This window comes from Bos indicus, chromosome 2 (assembly GCF_029378745.1).
Source record: "Bos indicus isolate NIAB-ARS_2022 breed Sahiwal x Tharparkar chromosome 2, NIAB-ARS_B.indTharparkar_mat_pri_1.0, whole genome shotgun sequence".
NCBI classification, from domain to species: Eukaryota; Metazoa; Chordata; class Mammalia; order Artiodactyla; family Bovidae; genus Bos; species Bos indicus.
In genome coordinates this window covers 133,512,450-133,531,826 of record NC_091761.1, presented here as the reverse complement: position 1 = coordinate 133,531,826, position 19,377 = coordinate 133,512,450, and the positions used below count along the sequence as shown (strand labels likewise).

At 61.2% G+C, this 19,377-nt stretch overlaps 1 protein-coding gene across 2 annotated transcripts in view; it reads right to left on the bottom strand.

Moving 5' to 3' along the window:
• The window catches only part of IFFO2 (intermediate filament family orphan 2), a 49,664-nt gene that overhangs the window by 10,500 nt on the left and 19,787 nt on the right, over nucleotides 1–19,377 (bottom strand). Inside the window, exons 2-5 of one of the 2 annotated variants that reach the window (XM_070777938.1) lie at nucleotides 4,452–4,512; nucleotides 3,081–3,176; nucleotides 1,773–1,913; nucleotides 390–529 (exon numbers count right to left, since the gene is read on the bottom strand). In XM_070777938.1, the coding sequence (XP_070634039.1) occupies nucleotides 390–529; nucleotides 1,773–1,913; nucleotides 3,081–3,176; nucleotides 4,452–4,512 (438 nt within the window). The remainder of the gene's footprint in view (nucleotides 1–389; nucleotides 530–1,772; nucleotides 1,914–3,080; nucleotides 3,177–4,451; nucleotides 4,513–19,377) is intronic. The other variant, XM_070777947.1, reaches the window with a different exon arrangement.

Below are 19,377 nucleotides of genomic sequence, written 5' to 3'. Positions count from 1 at the left end.
AGCAGGAGATGTGGGTTCAACCCCTGGGTCGGGAAGATCCCCTGGAGAGGGCAATGGCAACCCACTGCAGTTATTCTTGCCTGAAAAATCCCATGGACAGAGGAGCCCGGTGGGCTACAGTCTATGGGGTCGCAAAGAGTCAGACGCAGCTTAGCGACTAAACAACAGAAATGAGCACTATTACCAGTTTGGCCTTTTCTGAAAATGTGAAACTCCCCAAATTCTAAATGTTGAAAATGAATCCAGATTCTCTCAGAATACCACGCTGGCCAACAAAACATGTGGAGGCTACTCGTCAGCCAGCCCAGGGCACCGGTTTGCGCCCCTTGCCCTCGCAATCTGGGGAGACAGAGAGGAGCCCCGGGCGCCAGGGCAGCCAGGATACTCACAGCTGGTTAAACATGCGCTTCATCTCGTCTGTGATGTTCATGGAGCCGACCTCGTCATCTGAGAACCGGTTCACCTCCCCATCCTGCTCGGAGATGTCGTCGTCAGAAGCCACCTTACGCTCTTTCTTTTTGGGGACCACCTGACCCGGGAAGAGAAAGATAAACGTCACTCGGCAGCCCTGCGGGAATGGGGGGCGGGGTGGACTGGGAAGGGAGGCGGTGTCCCGAGGCACGGATGGAGCGCGGCTGGGGCGGCCACTGCCAGGAAGGATGCAGGTCCTCTAAGAAGCAGGTGGCGTTAGCAGGAAGCGTGAGGTGGGGAGGCATGCGGGACGGAGGAACAGACGGCCTGGCCCCTTCCCTGCCCTGGGAGGCCTGGAGATTCGGCCGGCCGGAAGTCTCAGAGCTCCCCGGAGAGACAGAGAAGCCCTTACACAGGTCAGATGGCTCCATGCTTCCCAGAGCCCTCCTGCTCCCATGCAAAGGCGACAGGTAGGCAGCCCCGGGTTCAACGAGCTTCCTCCACTCCAAGCAGACAAGACGCAACCAACCAGAGGGGCAGCAAGAAGGCACCCAGGGGAACCCAGACCTCATCCCACTACATCCAGAGTCACACACTTAAAGCCAACAACACACTGCTCTGCCCTGGGCTCAAGCAAAAGCCAAACCACAACCCCAAACTCAAGAAGCAGCCTTTGGAGAATGACAGACGCCCTTCAGGCAGCTGGACCAGACCCCAAGCCCTCCCTGGAGGACACTCGCCAGTGCTAACCCATCGCCTTCACTCTGGACACAGACGCCTGCTCGCTGGGGGGTAGGGAAGTGGGGGACTGAATGAGTCTCAATGTGGGAATGAAAAAAGAGTCAACAGGTCAACAGTCCCCCTTCTGAATTCTGAGGCTTGAGGGCTAGGGCTCAGGCCGGCTTGCCTAGGGCTCCCACAGTCTGGCCAGGGCTCCCCGACCATGGCCCTGGTGCCCGGGCTCCTGCTCCCAGGAGAGACAGGAGGCAGGGCAAGCAGCCCAAGGTGGATAGACAGACTGAGCCCTGGAGGGTCCGGAGACCTGAGTCCTCGTCCCAGCTCTGCGGCCACGTTCTTCCAGGAGCCCGTCACGTCGCCCCCCCTACCCCCCCGGTGAGTGGTGTCCTCAGACGTAGGATGAAACAAGCGGTCAGCCTCAATGATGGAGTCATACATGCCTGTGAGCCTATGCAGTCCCTGATTCTACACTTCCCTGGGAGGCCGGAGCGTTGGGCAAAGGCTACCTGGGGGTGGGTTGGGGAGGCGGGGAGGGACGTGGGTGGGGTGTGAGGGGCCCGGGGCAGGGTGGCCGGGGCGGGTGGCGGGCAGTGCCGGCTGGTGAGTGGGGCGGCCCTCGTCACCTGGAAGATCTTGGACACGTCTTCCGAGTTCCGCTGCTGTGCGACATCGCACAGCTTGGCCGTGATATCGATCCGGCGGCAGATGTCCATGTCCACCTTCATGGCCTTTTCTTGGATCTTTGTGTCCAGGTCTGTCATGGGCTGCAGGGAGGACAGCAGGGGGTTACGTGAGCTGGGGGGGGCCCCAAGCAAGGGGTGGGGGGGAGGCACCCCCAGGCTCCGGCTGGATGGAGGGGTGGGGAGACCCCCCAGATGCTGGGCAGGAGGTCCCCGCAGTCCAAGGGGGGTCCTGCAGCCTTTGCTGGGCGTGAAGGGTCGGGCCAGTGGCTCGGGGTCGGGGCAAGGGGCGGGGGGACGTGGGCACCGTGGGGACCAAGGAAGACTGCGTTTGCCAGTCTCCCTAAGGGCCAGAAGGCACCCTCTCAGCAGACACGGCGTCAGGGTTGGTTTTGTCCGAACAAGGGAAAAGAAAGACGTGTCCCGGCGCTGAAAGGCCGCCCTGCTCCCGCGGCGGGTCTGCCCCACCTCTCCCCAGCAGATTCCTCCTAGGCTGACGGTGGGGGCTACCTCGGATGGGTGGGGGTCGCCCAGACCCCGGTAAGGGGGGCCTGCTGCCCTCTTCCAGCCACCCCAGCCTCACACGGCCCAGGGCAGAAGCCACGGCCGGCGGAGGCACCCGTCCTGGGCTCTGTCTCCCTCCTGCAGTCTTTCTCTACATACTGCCCGCGGCCCGAAGGTGGCAGGAAACCAGGTCCCCAGCAGGAAGGAGGCCCTTGCTACTCTGCCAACAGCTGCCCCCCGCCCACAGTGACTCAGAGGAGCTCCGACTGTCCCAAGGACGCGCATACCGGCCAGTCCCGACTCAACAGAGCAACCTCAGGGAGGCCGCTGGCTCGGGTGGCCTTTTGGGCCGGCGCAGACCAGACCCGGGGTCCCCTTCAGCCTGCCATCAGCATCCCCCACTCCCAGACACAGAGGCCCCCGGCTGCCCCCGCCCCCCCGCCCCCACGCTGGTGAGCCGGCGGAGTCGGAGCGAACGCACACAGGCTGTCAGAGGAGCCCGGGGCGGGCGGATGGGTTAAGCAGCTGATTAATGCATCTCTACTCAGACCACGGGAAGCAGAGGGTGGGGTGGGGAGGGGGGCCTGATCTCTGATGCATCCGTCATCCTCACAGGTCAAACACAGCCAGCCAGGACTCTAACTAGAAGCCGAGCTCTGGAGCCTCGGAGTGAATGAAGCATTCTGCATGATGGGTGGGGGAGTGGGGGTTCATGACACCTGGGGGGTGGCGGCCGGAGGCACTTACGTCACTCATGAGTCCCTTAAACACCACCAGCTCGGCCTTGAGACGCTCAATCTTCTCGTTCATCTCCTCCTGGATGGCTTCCGCCTCCTGCGCTGCCTACAAGGAACGGAGACCGGGGAGGGGTCAGGGGGGGCTGGGTGGGCTCCCTGATGCGGGGCGGAGAGGCCAGACACCAGGCTTTAGAGCCCCAGATGGATGCCTGACATCCAACCATGCCGGGTGCCTCTGTGCCCCAGGGGAGGGGAGCCAAGACCTTGACCCAGCCTGGCTCCCCGCTCAGCCCTCACTTCACCCCTCGGCCTAAAACAATTCTTTTCTGAGAACTGTAAATTGGATGGAAAAATCCATGGCAGACGTTGAGAGAAAAAGTAGATATAAAAGCGATTCCAGTAGGTCAAAATAGCAGGTCAATGTACGTCAAAGTGCCGATACGTGACCATCTCCGATCTCCAGAATGGCAACATCACGCGTGTCAACCTCACTGAGCGTGCACACCCAGGGGCTGTACATGTACACACAAACGCCCAGAAGGTCACGCGCCAACTCAGCAACAGTGGGGCGGGGAGAACCGGAGGCTAAGTTTTGTTTTCTTCTCTGTGCTTCCCTGAACTTTCCAAGTGTTGGCCCGTGAACATGTTACGTTTGTAAAGTAAAAAGACCTTTTCTCACAAAAGAAAGCAGGGCTGGGGGGAGGGAACCTTCATGCTTTTCCTTCTACACGTTATTTTAACCATTCCTTGACGTTGACGTCTTTTAATGTCTCCTTGACATTATTTTAATCCCTAACTTCCTTAGAAGATCAACGCTTATCTTCTTTCTTTCTTCTTTGGTTATTTATGTAGGCGATCCATGCTTTAACTATCAGAAGGCGATGTTTTCAGTGTTAAAAACAGTCACCCATTGCTTCTCACGGGGTTGCCACTCTTGTGTCCATTTGGCAGAGAGGAAAACAAAGCTGAGAAGGTCAAGTCTGCTGCCCGGGGTGCACCATCAGCCCATGTGAAGCAGGGCCCAGAACACAGAGCCACCAAGCCAGAAAAGCCAGAGGCCGTCCTCACACCTGCCGCGGAGCACCACTGGGGCTGGGAGCCCACCTGGCGACAAGCCCCCCAGCCCTTTCCGAGGCACTTGGCCCCAAGTCCAGTCCTGCGTGGCTGAGACAGCAACAGGGCTCTTGTGCCCAGGTTTTTCTGCAACTGTGTACCGGGGGTGCCTTCCCAGCCCCAAAGCAGGGGCGATGGGAGAGGCTCCTGGCTCCACAGAGGAGAGGCTGAGCTGACACAGCCCAGAGGCTGTGCTGGGAACTGGCCCCCAGCCCCGCCCCTCGACCGCGTGGCTCGCCCCCAGCCTCTCCCGGCCGGGACCTCTTACCTCCTGCAGCGTGTCCACCATGGTCTGCAGGTTCAAGCGCTTGGCGAGCTCCTCCTCCCACCTGCAACAGCCAAGAGGGACAGGCGGTCAGAGGGTGGCCTCGCCCGGGCAGCCCACCCCCAGGCACAGTGCCAGCACCTGCCCTGGATCGCCCCCGCGCTGGCTGAGGAAGGTGCAGCAGGGACTCCAGCCCTGCCTGTGTCCCGGAGCTCCCAGGCAAGGGGGCGTTGGGTGGATGCACGATGCCAGGGGACGAGCGCCAGGCTCCGGGCGTGAGCACAGCCCCGCGGGAGATGTGGGGGAGGGGCCCCCACCCCGCCCCTGTGCGCTCAGTGCAAGGTGCTGCCCAAATGCCGCTGCCCCTTCCGTTCCCATGAGACGCGGTCCTGAGGCTGTTCTCAGGTGTCAGGATACACCCAACACCGCGTTCAGGCTCTCCTTTGCACCCACAAGAAACAAACTTTTTTCGTGCCAACCATTGCAATCTCAGCCAATCTGTCATGCCACCTACCCTAACCAACAAAGACATCTCCCACGTAGCTGTTATCATCCCTTTCTTACAGATGAGGAAACTGAGGCTCAGAGAGGTTACATATCTTGCCCAAAGACACACAGCTAGTTAGGGGATGGGTTTGGACTTCAAACCCAGGTCTGTTTTATTACATTAAAACAAAAAAGAGATATAAGTCTCACTTATTTAATGCCTGGGCTTCACTGCCGGCTCAGATGGTAAAGAATCGGCCTGCAAAGCGGGAGACCTGGGTTCGATCCCTGGGTAGGGAAGATCCCCTGGAGGAGGGCATGGCAACCCACTCCAGTATTTGTGCCTGGAGAATCCCCACAGACAGAAGAGCCTGGTGGGCTATATAGTTCATAGGGTCATGGAGTTGGACACAAGCACATTTCATGCCTAAGTGAGGGTGAGGGCAGGCGGGGCCAGGACTCAGACTCGCTGGGGGCTCCAGATCGGGTGCTGGTGACCCTGCTGGGCTCCCCGTGGACCGTGGACCCCGGGGAGCCCTGACCCCCTCCCCACCTGCTGCCCCAGAGAGGCGGGCCCTTCTCCAACCGCGGGACAAACAGACAGGGGGCTTCTCTCTTTCTTCACCCTGGGGCTTCCTCCCTACATAGCCTCAGAACAGGCAGGTCTGAAGCCTTGAGGATGCTGTCGGGGCCAGCTAAAAATAGGCCAGAGGGGAGGGATGGCTGAAGAGCGGGTTACGTCACTGGCTTTTGGAAACAAGAGAAAACGGATACTGTTTGCACACACAGAGGAAAATTCCTCCCCTTTCCCACACGAGACACAGACGGCCCCGGGCAAGGCTCCCAGAGGACACACACACTCCCCCCTCCCTTTGGTCTTCACCAGCCCCCGGCGGTGGCGGCCGGGCCTCGATCGGCAGTGGGCGGCAGAGTTCAGAACCCCGTGGGCAGCGGGGCTGGGTGGGCGTCCTGGTGTGGATGAGAGATACAGAGGGACCCAAGGAGGGGCAGGGAGAGAGTCTAAGAGTCTGACCCGGGCAGGATTGTCTCATGGAACACTCCTGTGGTACAAATGGAGACACCGAGGCCCTGTGTGTGAAAGGAGCCTGCCCAAGGTCACCCAGCATGTCATGGGCAGGGCCAGGAGTCCAGGGAACAGCTGGGGAACAGGAAGCCCAGGTGCAGAGAAGCTCAAGGCTGCCCCCAGCTCGCCCAGCCACACAGGGTGTCCAGGGCTGCCCTCGAGCGAGGCCGAGGCCCAGAATACAGGGCCCGAGCTGAATCATCCCTCCTGGCCACGCTGCCCCGAGGGGGGCAGGGGGCTGGCTTCCAAAGCTGCTGAGCAGAGCGGGGCCAAGGGAGGGCGCTGACCACAGCCTGGCCCCCAGGGCCGGCCTCGCTACTGCGTTCCTGCAGCAACAGCCAGATAAGGGGGGCGGCAGGGATGGGATGTGGGCACCCGGGGGCATCTCACCCCCACACACACACCAGCTTCTCAGAGGAGCCTCTGGGATGAGGCCAGCCCCCTCTCACTTTTCCTTTTCCTGGAAGCAACCTTCTCGTGAGGAAGGTGGGGCAGCAGGTCAACAGACCCATTGAACAGACAGGAAAAGTGAGGCCCAGCAAAGGAGAGCAATGTGTCTCAGGTCAACGCAGAGCGAAGACACAAGCCACGTCTTTGGATCCTCAGACACAGGAGTCGCAGTAGCAGCAGCCCACTGATTGGCGAGCACCACTCGAGTCCCCTGCACTGGGCTCAGTGCCCTGGACACATCTCATTGGCTTGCATCTGACCTCTTAACCCTCTCCTGTAAAGACATTTTCCCCAAACCCATTTTGCAGATGAGAGAGCTGAGGTTCAGAGAGGTGTGACCTGTCTAAGGCCACAAACAACCAGTCAGCAAGGATGGGACTTCAGCCAAGCTCACGCTCTCACTGGGATGAGCGTGGGCGTCACCCGGGGACCGCGCTCACTCGCAGAGTCGGCTCAGCAGGTCTGGGGCGGGGCTCGTTTCTCACGCGCTCCCCAGCGGAGGCGCTTTGGGGGCCCCCTCACCTCGCTAAGCTGCAGCCCAGGTGAGCCTGTACAAGCGATGTCCAGAGCTGGATGGGTGCACGGCCAGTGCCCCTGCCCCCAGGAGGCCCAGGAAGGACCCCTGTGTGTTGGCAGCAGCTGGCTTGACAGACCGAGCCCGCTGCCCACGCTGACCTCCCCTCCCGGCCCGCGGCGGGAAAGCTTGGCTCTGCCCGCTTCCACGTTGACAGTGCAGAATCGCTTTGCCCTTCAGCTGCTCTGGCTGACTGGGGTGAGAGGATGGGTGAGCGATGTTTCTTGAGGAGCCCCAGATGCCCTGCATTCACGGCAACTCAGCCGAGGGGGAGGGAGCGCCAAGCTGAGCCAGAAACTGGTCAACCAAGCTGTGGGCTCCAGGACATTCCAACACCTGCTTCCCAGGCCCGTCCCCTCCCCTGCCCTGGCTCTGCTCACGGGAGCTCGGTTTCAGCAGGAGGGGAGTTTCAGGCATCGGAACCAACAGAAGCAAAGACAGGCCAGCAGGAAGCCAGGGACAAGCCAGCTGCCACCAGGAGGGGACACACGTATGGGGGGCCGGGGGCTGCTGAGCACACAGTGGGTGAGAGGCTGCAGAGGGACTGCCTCCCCGTGGGAAAGGTGGGAAAAGGAAGGCCCAGCGCACCCAGGCACCCAGGCAACGCCAGCCAAGGCAGGGCAGCCCGAATCATTTCGATCCACCTCTGCCTTTCCTGACCCACCAGCTCATAAAACTTCCAAACTCTTTTTTCTCTTGAAGGGAGTGGAGAGAGGGACAGGTATTGGTCACTTTCAGGGTGGTGAACACCATGCTGGGCCTTCATAGACACATAAAAGATAAACTATCACTTAATCCTGCCCTAAGGGTGGTCCCCATTTTACAGGCAGAGGAGACAGAATCAGAGGTAACCCGATTCCCTTTTCCCACCCGCCACTTCAGCCTCCTGAAATCTATCCATTCTCCCAGGCCTGTCTCACATGTCATCTCTCCTCCAAACCAAGGCAGCCACTCCCCTGGCTTTCCCTCCTTGAGCCCAGGCTTGACCTGGCAGGCCACAGGATGCCATCGTCCCCGGGGCCACTTAGCAGCAGTGTCTTATCCACGGAGCCAGCCCACAATGCCAGGGACAGCAGCAGACCACCCTCCGTCTCCTCCACGCCGAGGCGTGCTCAGGCCCAGGTCTGGCTCACGCTCCCACCAGCCCACGGGGACTCTGTCTGGCCCCCAGCATCCTCCCACTCTCTCCCCACCTGCGGACGCCCTCCAGCCACAGCTCTCACAACGGTCTAGGCTGTGGATGCTCACGAAGCAGGCAGGATGGATGACGGCGGTGCTGATGCTGGCGTGACCGGGCGGCCCCCACGGACGGGGCGCTGACGGTGTGCCCGGCACCACCCACAGAGCCTGCCTTCAGCTTCACAGGAACCTCTAGGCCGGGTTAGATCATCTCCACGGGACTGATGAAAACACTGCAGTCCACAAGCATGAGGCACCTCCCCCAGAATCACACGGCGGGCCGGGGGGCTGGGGTAGGGGGAGGGTGCTACTCTACAGAAACAAGAGACACGGAATTTCCAGAAACGAAGGCTGAAAGGGCCCAGAGTCCACCTAGACCACACCTCTGAGTACACAGATAAGCAAAGTGAGGTGCAAGGGCGCCCAGGGCGTGGACAGCGGGGCGGGCGCCCTCCCCTGCCCCGGCCGAAGGGCTTCAGTCTGAACCCCGGCATCTGCTTCCACCGCTCGGAGCCTCAGTCTCTCCATCTATAAAGGAGACGGAGTGTGAGCCCAGCACCCCCCGGGGACGCTCAAGAAGAGCCACTCTGCCCCTACACTCTGGGCCCAGACCGGGGAGCCCACAGGGGCAGACGTGCGTGCAGACAGCAGGGCCAGCTCCTCCAACACCCGCCTCCAGAGGTCTCGGGCACCTGCGCCTGGCTGGTCGGGGCCCAGAGCCGGGGAGACGCCGGTTCTAGGTGGGGAAGCAGGTACAGAGGGGCGCTGCAGGGGCCGGGTCTAAAGCGGGGGTCTGGCCCCTCCCCAGCAGTTCCTGATGACTACTTCCATGCTCCCTGCATTAACCCCAGCCTCACTTGTAAGGAGTCACACAGTTGTTGAATGGATTTGCTGAATGAATGGATGGATGACCCAGGTGGCAAGCGCCCTCCCCAGCCGGGGACCCTTGGACGGCGTCCTCAGTCTGAGCCCCAGCCTGGGGGCCTCGCCACTTAGCTCCGACCGTCCGCTTGGCTCCAGAGCCTCCCCCAGGAGAGGCCCCGCGCTGCGGGGCGGGCTGGCCAGGCCGGAAGCGGGCTGGGAGAAGGAGAAAGCGTGTCTGTCCCGCTCTCCGCAGCTCCAGGCCGGGGCAGAAGAGCAGGGAGGTCAGGGCGGCGGGTGGGGGGAAGAGATGCCTCCCCGGCGTCCACACGGGCTCAGCCACTGTCTTAGCAGAAGGAGCGGAGGCAGCCGCCCCCCCAGCCCCCCAGCCCCGGCCAGATGTGGTCGCCTGCATTCCTGCGGACCCGCCGCTGGGCCACGTGATGGACGGGAAGTCTGGGCAGGCTGCTGGGGGGAGGGGAGGCACGGAGGGGCCAGCCCCCCACCCCCACCCCCAGCCAACGACAGGGCCAGGGTCTCCCTGCCCCCACGAGCTCGGGGTGACAGACTCGCAGGAAAGGGGCCACAAAGCCCGGCTTCAGAGGGGCGGAAGGCTGGGCTGAAGTCACTGGCAGAGGGACTGACTCACGGCTGCTTCACTTCCTGTGGGTCACAGAAAGAGGCTCCGGGGCTCCAGCTCCGGAGGAAAGCGAGTACAGCCCCGCAAAACCACTGCAGTCCCGGGGACGGCCCGGAGGCCTCTGGGGAGAAAGTCCTGGGGACCCCGGGGCGGGGGCAGTGGGAGACCGGGTCAGCATGCTGTCCCTGCTGCTGGCTGGCTGTGTGCCTCTGGGCGGGAAGCGCAGCCCCTGTGAGGCTGTGAGAACACACGGGGTCCAGTGGTGGGGGTGCAAACGCCCAGCCCCTCCCCTGGCACAGACAGCACACTGCAGACGCTCCGAGGCTCAATTCCGACTGCAGGATCCCACGGCTGGCTCCAGCGGCCAGGCCTCTGGGGGGCTGGGAGGCGCCGCAGGAATGGTCCACACCTTGCCAGGGAGGGCGAGCCACCGGCACGCCCAAGCCAGCTCACTCAGGTGATGGGAAGCAAGCTCAGGTGAGGCTGGGCCAGAGCCATGGGTGGAAAACTTCATTCGGGGCCAAGCGTGGGCCCTGCCTCCGGCGGCGGGCAGGTGGGCAGAGGACAGTTTGCACCCGGGGCCCGGGGAGCTCACCCCATGTCATGTGACTCCGGCCGGGGGCCTGCTGGAGCCATGCTGCCCACCTGCCTGCCTGCCTGTGGGCCTCTGCGCTGCCCAACCACCCACAGACGCAGAGAGGTGCCCCTGGCCTACCCACGCGGGCGTGCCTTGCCCCAACCTCACGGCAGAGCCAGAGCCCCGAGTGCCAGCTCCTCGTGTAGACTAACGTCTGAGCTGGAGGACCAGGCAGGCCAGGGCGACCCTTCCTCAAACGCAGTTTCGCGGAAGCCAGCGGGCTACAGATCAGAGCGGGCATTTGGCAGGCCCCTACCCGCTGACTTCTGCTGGGCCCCCTAGAGAGCTGGAAATTCACAGACGGGTCAACTGCCCCCTCCACGCCCAACACCACAAACAGTTCACGGCAGAGGCAGAGAGAGAAACACAGGTGAGCAAGAGCGCGGCGGGAGCGGGTGGGCAGCCCAGCACGGACGCGCGTGGGCCTCCGTGGCCCGACTCCCCGCTCTCGTCGGTACACCGCACCTTCTCTCTGCAGTCACCGGGGGGGCCGGGCCCCCAGCCTGTGCGTGGACAGGCCCCCGGCCCCCCGAGCCCCGCTCGCATGGGTACCTCCCAGCGCTGCCTCCCCCGCTCACCATCTCCTTCCCCGTGGACTCCGGCGCTCCCATCCGCACCCAGCCCCTGATCCGGGGAAAAGGGATGCCTCCCAGACGTGCCCATCAGAGGCCCAGCTGCCCAGCTGCACTCTGCTGCTCAGAGGGAAACACAAATTAAATGCCAACTGATTGTCTCCGCGGAGGAGGTATTAATTTAATGTGAACACTTAACCAGGGCAGCCGATTCCATTACAGCCGGTGGTAATGGCCCAGGCAGGCCAGAGCACAGGCTGGGAGCTGGTGATAGGCTGGGTGGAGCAGCCACGTTATCAAGTGTGCGCCTCTTCCCAGCAAGCGGGCACCGCACACACGCGCGTGTGCATACGCAGACACACACGCACAGGCGCGAACTCGCTCTCAACTTGAAACAGAAGCTGCCTCCAGGGCTTCCCGACAGACAGAGGGTGTGTGCAAGGCTACTCAGGGTGGGTGGGGGTCTCAGGTCTGCTAGGGAGCACCCTGTGGAGGAGAGGGTTCTGGGCTAGAAGGGGCGGGGACCCTGGCTCGAGTCCAGCTCTGTCGCTAACTCACTGCACGAACCCGGCAAGCCCTTCCTCCGCTGGGGCCTCTGGTCCATAATACAATCTCTGAGTCCCTCTAGATAAGACCTGCACACCCTGGATGTGGCCCTTCCTCGGAGCCAGAAAGAGGAGACAGCCTCAGGGACATCACTGCTACCCAGAGTCACCCAGGGTGATGGCATCGAGCCACTGGCCCCTGCCCTCAGCACCCATGACCAGCAAGCCAGGACTGGGGTGGCAGCACGCGTTTCTAGAGTAGATTTTTACTGGAGAATAGCTGCCTCATGATGTCGTGTTGGTGTCTCCTACATGGCAGAGAGATCAGCTGTCTGTATACACAGGTGCCCCCTCGGGCCTCCTTCCCATTCAGGTCACCACAGTGCGTTAAGCAGAGCTCCCTGCGCTACACGGTACCTTCTCCTTAGTTATCTGTCTCATTCACAGCGTCAGCAGTGTATGGGCTTCCCTGGTGGCTCGGGGATAAAGAACCCGGGAGACCCAGGCTCAGTCCCTGGGCTGGGAAGATCCCCTAGAGGAGGAAGTGGCAGCCCACTCCAGGATTCTTGCCTGGAGAATCCCATGGGCAGAGGAGCCTGGAGGGCTACAGTCCACAGGGTCACAAAAGAGCCGGACACGACTGAGCATGCAGCACACGCACACATCGATCCTTCTCCAGTTCCTCCCACTCCCTTTTCCCCTTTGGTATCCACATATTTGTTCTACGTGGGTCTATTTCTGCTTGGCAAATAAGATCATTCATCCATGTTTCTAGAGTCCACACATAGGCGCCAATACACAATATTTGTTCCTCTTCCTGTGCATTGGTTCAGCCTTTGTCCACTCATCCATTCCATGCTTGGTTCTGGAGTGCGTGCCATGAGCTGCTCAGGCCCGACAGAATCAAAGGTGACGTGAGCCTCCACCAGGCCCTCTGAGCAGGGCAGCAAACCGAGGGGCCGCCCGCTGGTCCCCGGCCAGAAACCTCAGTTTCCCCCTCTGTGGAAAGGCGGCGGCAGCCCTACCTTGCAGGCTTCATGGACGTTAAAAGCACTCAAGGGAAGGTAAACAGGCACCCTTCTGGACGAGGGCCGTTCTCACCGTTGGCGTGGCCCAGCCTGGCCCTGTCTGGGAGAGGCAGCGACAGGTGGGTGTGCGAGGCCCGGACACCCAAGCAGGGACACGTCTTCACCCTGCCCCGACCCTCTGTGGATCTAGAAGCAACTGAGAGGGGCTGGCAAGTGAATTTTCCCAGCCAGGCGGTGAAAGCAAGCCTGGCCAATGGACAGCAGGGCTGAGCTGCGTGGAGTCATTCCCACTCTCCCTGCCTATTCCGGTGACCACGGCTGCCCTTTACCGGGCAGCTGGCAGGCCTCCGGGGCACTCCGCGGGTGGTCACCAGGCCTTGAGAGAGGCGGGGAGGAAAAGACTGGCAAGTCTGTCACTGGACCGCAGCCCCCAGGCCCACACCCCCTCGGGCAACGAGGCAGCCAGCGTCAGTGCAAGCTACCCGGTACCGGGTCCTTTCTCTCTTTAAAAAAAAAAAAATTATTTGGTCACACCAGGTCTTAGGTGCAGCATGCGGGATCTTTACTTGCAGCACATGAACTCTGAGCTGCAGCACGTGAGATCTAGTTCCCCGACCAGGGATCGAACCCAGGCCCCCACACTGGGAGCGTGGAGTCTTAGCCACTGGACCCCCAGGAAAGTCCCAGTGTATCGGCCCTGTCTCTGCCCAGACTTACTGTGTGATCTCGGGCAAGTCCCTTCTCCTCCTCTAGCCTCACTTTCCCGTTCTTGATGCAATGGTGTCAGACTGGGTAAGGTCAAAGGGCTCCCCCAGTCAGGCCAAGAAACAACTCCCACAGTGCCTGGACAGACACCCCATGCCATCAGGAAAGCCATCTGATGAACCACAGAGAGTCAAAGCCAGCCAGGACGTCAGCCTTTGGGTTCAAACCAGTGTGTCTGCTGGAGAGGGGGGCAGGGGTTCTTTTGCAGTCAGAGGTCCTGGGGTCAAACCCCAGCTACATACACACCTCGCCCCTCTGTGACCGGCCAGAGACCGCCAACCCTCTCTGAGCTCTGCTAAGACCACCCACCTCGCAGGGCTGTTTGCAACTAGTCAACGGACCTGTGATGACAGGTGCAGTCCGCGGCTTCACCCTCGCGACCTCCCAGCTGCCGGTGGTCAGAGCGACTGGGAGCGTGGGCCCAGGCCACACTGCAAGTGACGGGGCCGGACCTGAACCCAGGACTGGCTGACCCCACAGCCTCTGTGCACCGTAGTCATCACATGGACGCGATGGGGAGAATGAGCCAGACGCCGCCGCCACCTGGCTGGGGACGGGGGCACATGGCGGGGGCGGGGGGCGGCCGAGGGAACGGAGCCAGATGCTGACACCGCGGCTTCCACGGCCAGCAAAACCCAGCCAGTGACCTGCTTCTGCCCTCCTCGCCCCTCGACAGGCCCCAGGAAGGAACGGGCACTGCTCAGGCTTAGAGGTCTGTCCTGACGAGGACCACCATGGCAGCAGGCAAGGCTAAGGCAGGAGGGGTCCCCTGGTCTTGTGGGGTCACCCCGGCAGGCACTGAAGGTCATTCTCCCAGGTCCAGACGCCCCTGCTCATGTGCCCCCCGTCCATCCCAGGCTCCAGCTGTTTACACCAGCCTTCCATTCCAGTTACCCAGCGTCCACATCTACCAGGTGGCCAGCGTCACTCCCGCTTTGGTGCCGTTTATTGAAAGCCCCTTTGGAGACCCGGCAGCTCTGTGGATGCCAGTCACCCAGAGCTGACGGCTGGGGCGCAGTGCCCTCCTTCCAGTGCCTCTGTCTACAAACCACACCCAAGTGGCACTGACCCCCTCTCCCCAGGCAAGCAGGCCACTACGAGAAGTGGCTCAGTGACCACCTCCCGGGGAGGAGGAATCTGCTTCCCAGAGCGCAGGCCCCCGTCAAGTTTCTGGGACACCACTTCCAACCTCTTCCAGGCTTGCAACACCTTCATCACCTCCTCCAGGAAGCCCTTCAGGACTTCCCCAGAAGGAGGCACTCCACCCACCTAAGTGTCTCCAGCCCTGGCACGTGCCTTCCTCACAACATCTGGGGTGCTGTAAGTGTTCACTTCTCTGCCTCTCTCATCAGACTCTGCTCTCCTGGAGAAAGGGAGGACTTGCTCTCACTGTAAAATGCTTATTTCGTGCTAGACTATTCACTTACTCTCACCCTGGCTCTGTGAGGCAGGCGTTACCCTTCCCACTTTACAGGTGAGTAAACCAGGGGAACCGCCTTGCTCCAGGCCAGGCCCAGGTCCACCTGACTCCCATGTCTGAGCAGCCTGGCAGTGGTAAGAATGTTCCACTGGTTCTGTAAACCCCACTCCCTACCATGTCTCCCCCAGCACACTGCTCGGGAAACACCCCCAAATGACCCTGCCAGGGTCAGCACTGGTGTGCAGCCCTGGGTCATGGCCACTGACTTGGAAGCTGGCCGCTTAGTCTGTTGACTCACTTCCTGGGCCCCCGGGTGGAGAAAGGCCCTAGGGTTCCCCCTCCACCGGCCACGACGGACCTGCCCACAGCCTGCTGCCCATCCCGCCCCCAGAGCCGGCTGGAGCAAAGCCCCGAACCTGCCGTGCGCCTGGTTCCCGTCTCAAGGCAGGGGCTAGCGGGAGCACCTGCCTTGCGGAGCTGGTATATTAAATGAGTCAGCATCCGCCACACGCTCAGCCCAGAGCTTGGCTCCCAGTAAACAAGCCCTCAGCTCAATGGATGGGCACTGACGAGCCGCAGAACGTGGGCTCTACGCTGTCTCTGCTGCCGTGAAGAACGGCCGGCTCAGCCCGGGGTGGCAGGTCTGCGGGGTGGGGGTGGCCAGGGCCCCAGGCACCAGGCAGGACCCCCAGGCACCAAACCAGAGTCCTCGCTCCAATGCCCGGTGACACGCGGGACTGTCAAACGAGCCTCTGGGGGCTTGCTTCATCTCAGAAGGACGTCTCACTGCCCTCGTGCCCAAGCTAGTGCCACACCCTGGGGCTGGCACGAGTCAGGCACCGAGGACGCCCCGGCGAGCGGGTGTGGGTGCTTCTGTGAAGCCCGGACCAGCAGCCTCAGCATCTGCTGCAGCCCAACCCCTCCGGCTGTTGCTTTAGATTCCATCTCCTTTTCCCCACGACAGATTCAACAAACATTTCCCAAGTGCCCACTTAGGAGCACAGGACTGAATTAACAGGACTCTCCTCCCCCTGCAAGAGGAGTGATGAGTCTCGGGGCTCCCCCCAGGTGGGACCTCAGCCCCGCTCCCCAGTCGTGGTCCTCAGTCCCCCCAACCCATCAAGGGCCAGAAGATCAGGGCACCGCTGCCTCATGCCCTGAGAGTGGGGACGGAAGAGGGTGCACACCCCAGGCTTTTGGAGAGGCACCTTCGCTCTGCCCGTGAGTGAAGGGGCCCCATCTGGGCGGTCCCTGCCCACTGGAACCCAGGGCGGGAGGGAGGAAGGCACGGCTCCACCAGCACGCGGGGAACACTGGTGGTCTCCAGAGACAGGCTTGCGGCTGGGGACAGGGGTGGGGGAGACCTGTCCCTGTGCCCTTCTGTACCTTTTTCTTTAATGATAATAAATACTCAGAAAATTTACCATCCTGACCATTTTTTAAATTTTCTTTCTTTCTTTAGGCTGCTCTGGGTCCCTGCTGCGGCGTGGGCTCTTCTCTAGCAGCAGAGAGTGGGGACGACTCTCCAGCTGTGGTGCTCAGCCTGCTCGCTGCGGCGGCTTCTCTTGTGAAGCACGGGCTTACCTGCTTTGAGGCAGGTGGGGTCTTCCTGGACTAGGGATCAAACCCGCGTCTCTGGTATTGGTAGGCAGATTCTTTACCGCTGAGCCACCAGGGAAGCCCCATCGTAACCACTGTTAAGTGAGCAGCTGAGTGGCATCCAGCACATTCCCACTGCTGTGCAGCCACCACCCCCGCCCCTCTCCAGAGCTCTTCATCTTGCAAAACCAAAACTCTGCCCCCTTTAAACGATAACTCCCTGGTCCCCCTCCCCCAGCCCCTGGCAACCACCATTCTACTTCCTGTCTCCAGGAATCTGACTGCTCTTAGGTCCTTCACTTTAGTGGAATCATACAGTATTTGTCCTATCGAGACTGGCTTATTGCACTTAGCATAATGTCCTCAAGGTTCATCTCTGTTGTAGCATGGGTCTGAATTTCTTCTCCTGTATCTTTTAAATTTTCAATCATGTAATGCATCACTAGTCGAGAAAATCAAAGTCATTAAGACAAAAATACCCGCTTGTTTTCCCTTTGTTTTAAACTGCCCGTGTATTTTACAATGATTACACAAGAAACAGGAAAAAAAAAAAAACAGGTAAGCCAACAAACAAACAAAGGAAAACCAAGAACCGTGTGCTTTTCCTACTTAACAACACACAGCAAGCACCCTTCCCAGCAGGTAATACAGTGGGTGACCGTGTATCTCCTGGGCCCTGCATCTTGGCACAGATTTGCATATTTGTCCAGTTATCTCCATGGAGTGGGTTGCTGGGTCAAGGCTTCCAGTGTAGAAAAGACTTCTCTGCCCCTCAAAAGTGCTGGGTGTGACAAGGCTGTTCTCTCACGGGGCTCAGCAGCTGCCCATGGAGCCGAGGAAAAAGCTGGGTCCTCACCCCAGCTCAGCTGTTGTGTGCCTCAGTTTCCCAATTAGTCAAAGAGTCCAAGGGTTGCCTCTCTGTTGGATGGAGGAAGACCCCATAGTAGATACTGTCCTTCTTCACCCTCACGGGGTGGTACTCTGCCTTCGCCAAGGAGCCAGGGCCGGGCGATCAGGCTTGCATGAGAAACAGGCCCCATCACCTCTCTTCCGAAAGGGCAGACATGCCAACCTTGTGTGTGATGAGCCCCGGGGTGAGTGGCCACGTGCTAGGGCGGGGAAGCCATGCCCCCTGGTGCCTCCAGCCCCAGGCGTGCCATGCCGCATCATACCTCGAAGCCTTTGCCCGTCTACTCAGCCCGGAAGCCTCCCTCTACACGCCCGCTGCGTCATTTGCCAACTTCAGGACTCAGCTTGTATACCCCCTCCTCCAGAAAGCCTTCCTTGGCTCCTTGGTCAGGATCAAGTGCCCCTCGTCTGTGTTCCAGAGACCCTGGTCACTCGCTACTGAGGCTGTCTCCACCTGTTGGTTTCCCCTACTTAACTCAGCCCTTGTAAGATGAGACTCTGGCTCCCAGCTGCAACCCCAGAGTGCAGCATGAGCCTGGCACACAGTAGGCACCAGATACATGTTCGCTGGGTAAAGGGCCCCTGCAAAGGTCGCCTCCAGGGCCTTCCCTAAGAGGCCCACTCTGGAGTCAGTGCAGCACCTGCTCAGTGGGGCCCTGGACACGACCGCCCTGCCCTCCCTCCACCCCCAGCCTCAGTTTCCCCACGTGACTCTGCAGTCCCCACCAGCTCTCCTGCTCTCCCCCAGCGGTCCTGCTCCCTCGACGGAACGCCGGGCCCACCTCTCCCGGGGCAGACGGCCGGCAGGTTAGTGCTCACAGCTCTCCAACCCTAGCACTCAGCCTCTCTGCCTGGGCCTGGCAGAGCGGACCCCCACCCACCCCCCCACCCCTAGGGTCAGCAGCTCTCGGCCTCAGGGACTCCATCTCTTGTCCAAGTCCAGGAGCCAGGAGGGGATCCAGCCACCCAGACCAAGGAGCGGGAGGCCCCAGGGGTCTGTGACCCGGGAGGCCAGGAGAGCCCCACCCGAGGACGTGTTTATAGCTTGGAGGAAAAGCAGCAACTCCCAAGGCTATTTTGGAAACCTAATGTGCACGTTGGGTCTCTGTGTTTATGTCGACTGCCCGTGCCGCCCTGCAGGTAAACGCATGGCCCTGCGGGTCTGCAGCTCAGTCGCCCCGCCAGGCCCGCATCACTACTCACTCCACGCCGAGCACACTCCGGCCAGCGAGCGGCGGGCAGCCAAGAGGAGCCCAGGAGGCAGCACTTGGCACACACCCCATTCTGGGTTCAAACCAAGGCCCTGCAGCCTTGAGCAAGTTGCCTCTCCGGGCCTCAGTGTTCTCTTCTGTGAAATGGGAAGGGATGACCCCCTCTTGGATTAAATGAGGACTGGATAGCATAAACAGGCTCCAGGTGTAACAATTAAAAAAAACAAAAAACGCAGAACACGGGTCCCCAGCACCTCAGAATGGGAACATACAGAAGCCCAGGCCTTTGCACACGAGGAGCCCGGAGCTCAGGGGAGTGAAGCGGCATGCCAAGGTCACACAGCCAGGGGTGCCGGGGTGCTGGAGCCCAGAACCCGCGCTTCCTGCCAAGCCCCTGCTGAGGGGAGCACAGCCCTGAGCAATCCCCGGGGACGGAGGAAGGAAGAGCAACAAGGACCCGGGAACCAGATACAGGCACACGCGAGGCTGTGCCACAGCGGGCGGAGCGTGGCCCACCGCCTGGCCCTCCCTGCGGGGCGGTGTCCTTGTCACGGCCGCCCGGGAGGCTGCGGGCACCAGCGGGACAGGCAATGAGACCCGGTTCCCCGCGCCGAGCGGGATTAGTGACCACACACCGCTCAGGGGACGGACTCCTGGCTTAACGCCAGCCGCCAGCCACCTCGCAGCCTGACATTCAACTTTTTTTTTTTTTTTTACTGCACTGCTCAGCATGAGGGATCTCAGCTCCCCGGACGGAGACTGAGCCCCCTGCAGGAGGAGCACGGAGTCTTCACCACTGGACCACCAGGGAAGTGCCCCTGACATTCAACTTGATGTGAACCAGTGGGCAGGACGCTGGGGCTCCCCCAACACACGCACGCGCACGCGCACGCGCACACACACAGCATTCCTCCCACCCATCCACAAGGCTGGGGTATGCCTCTCAGAGGGGAGAGAGAGGTCAAAAAG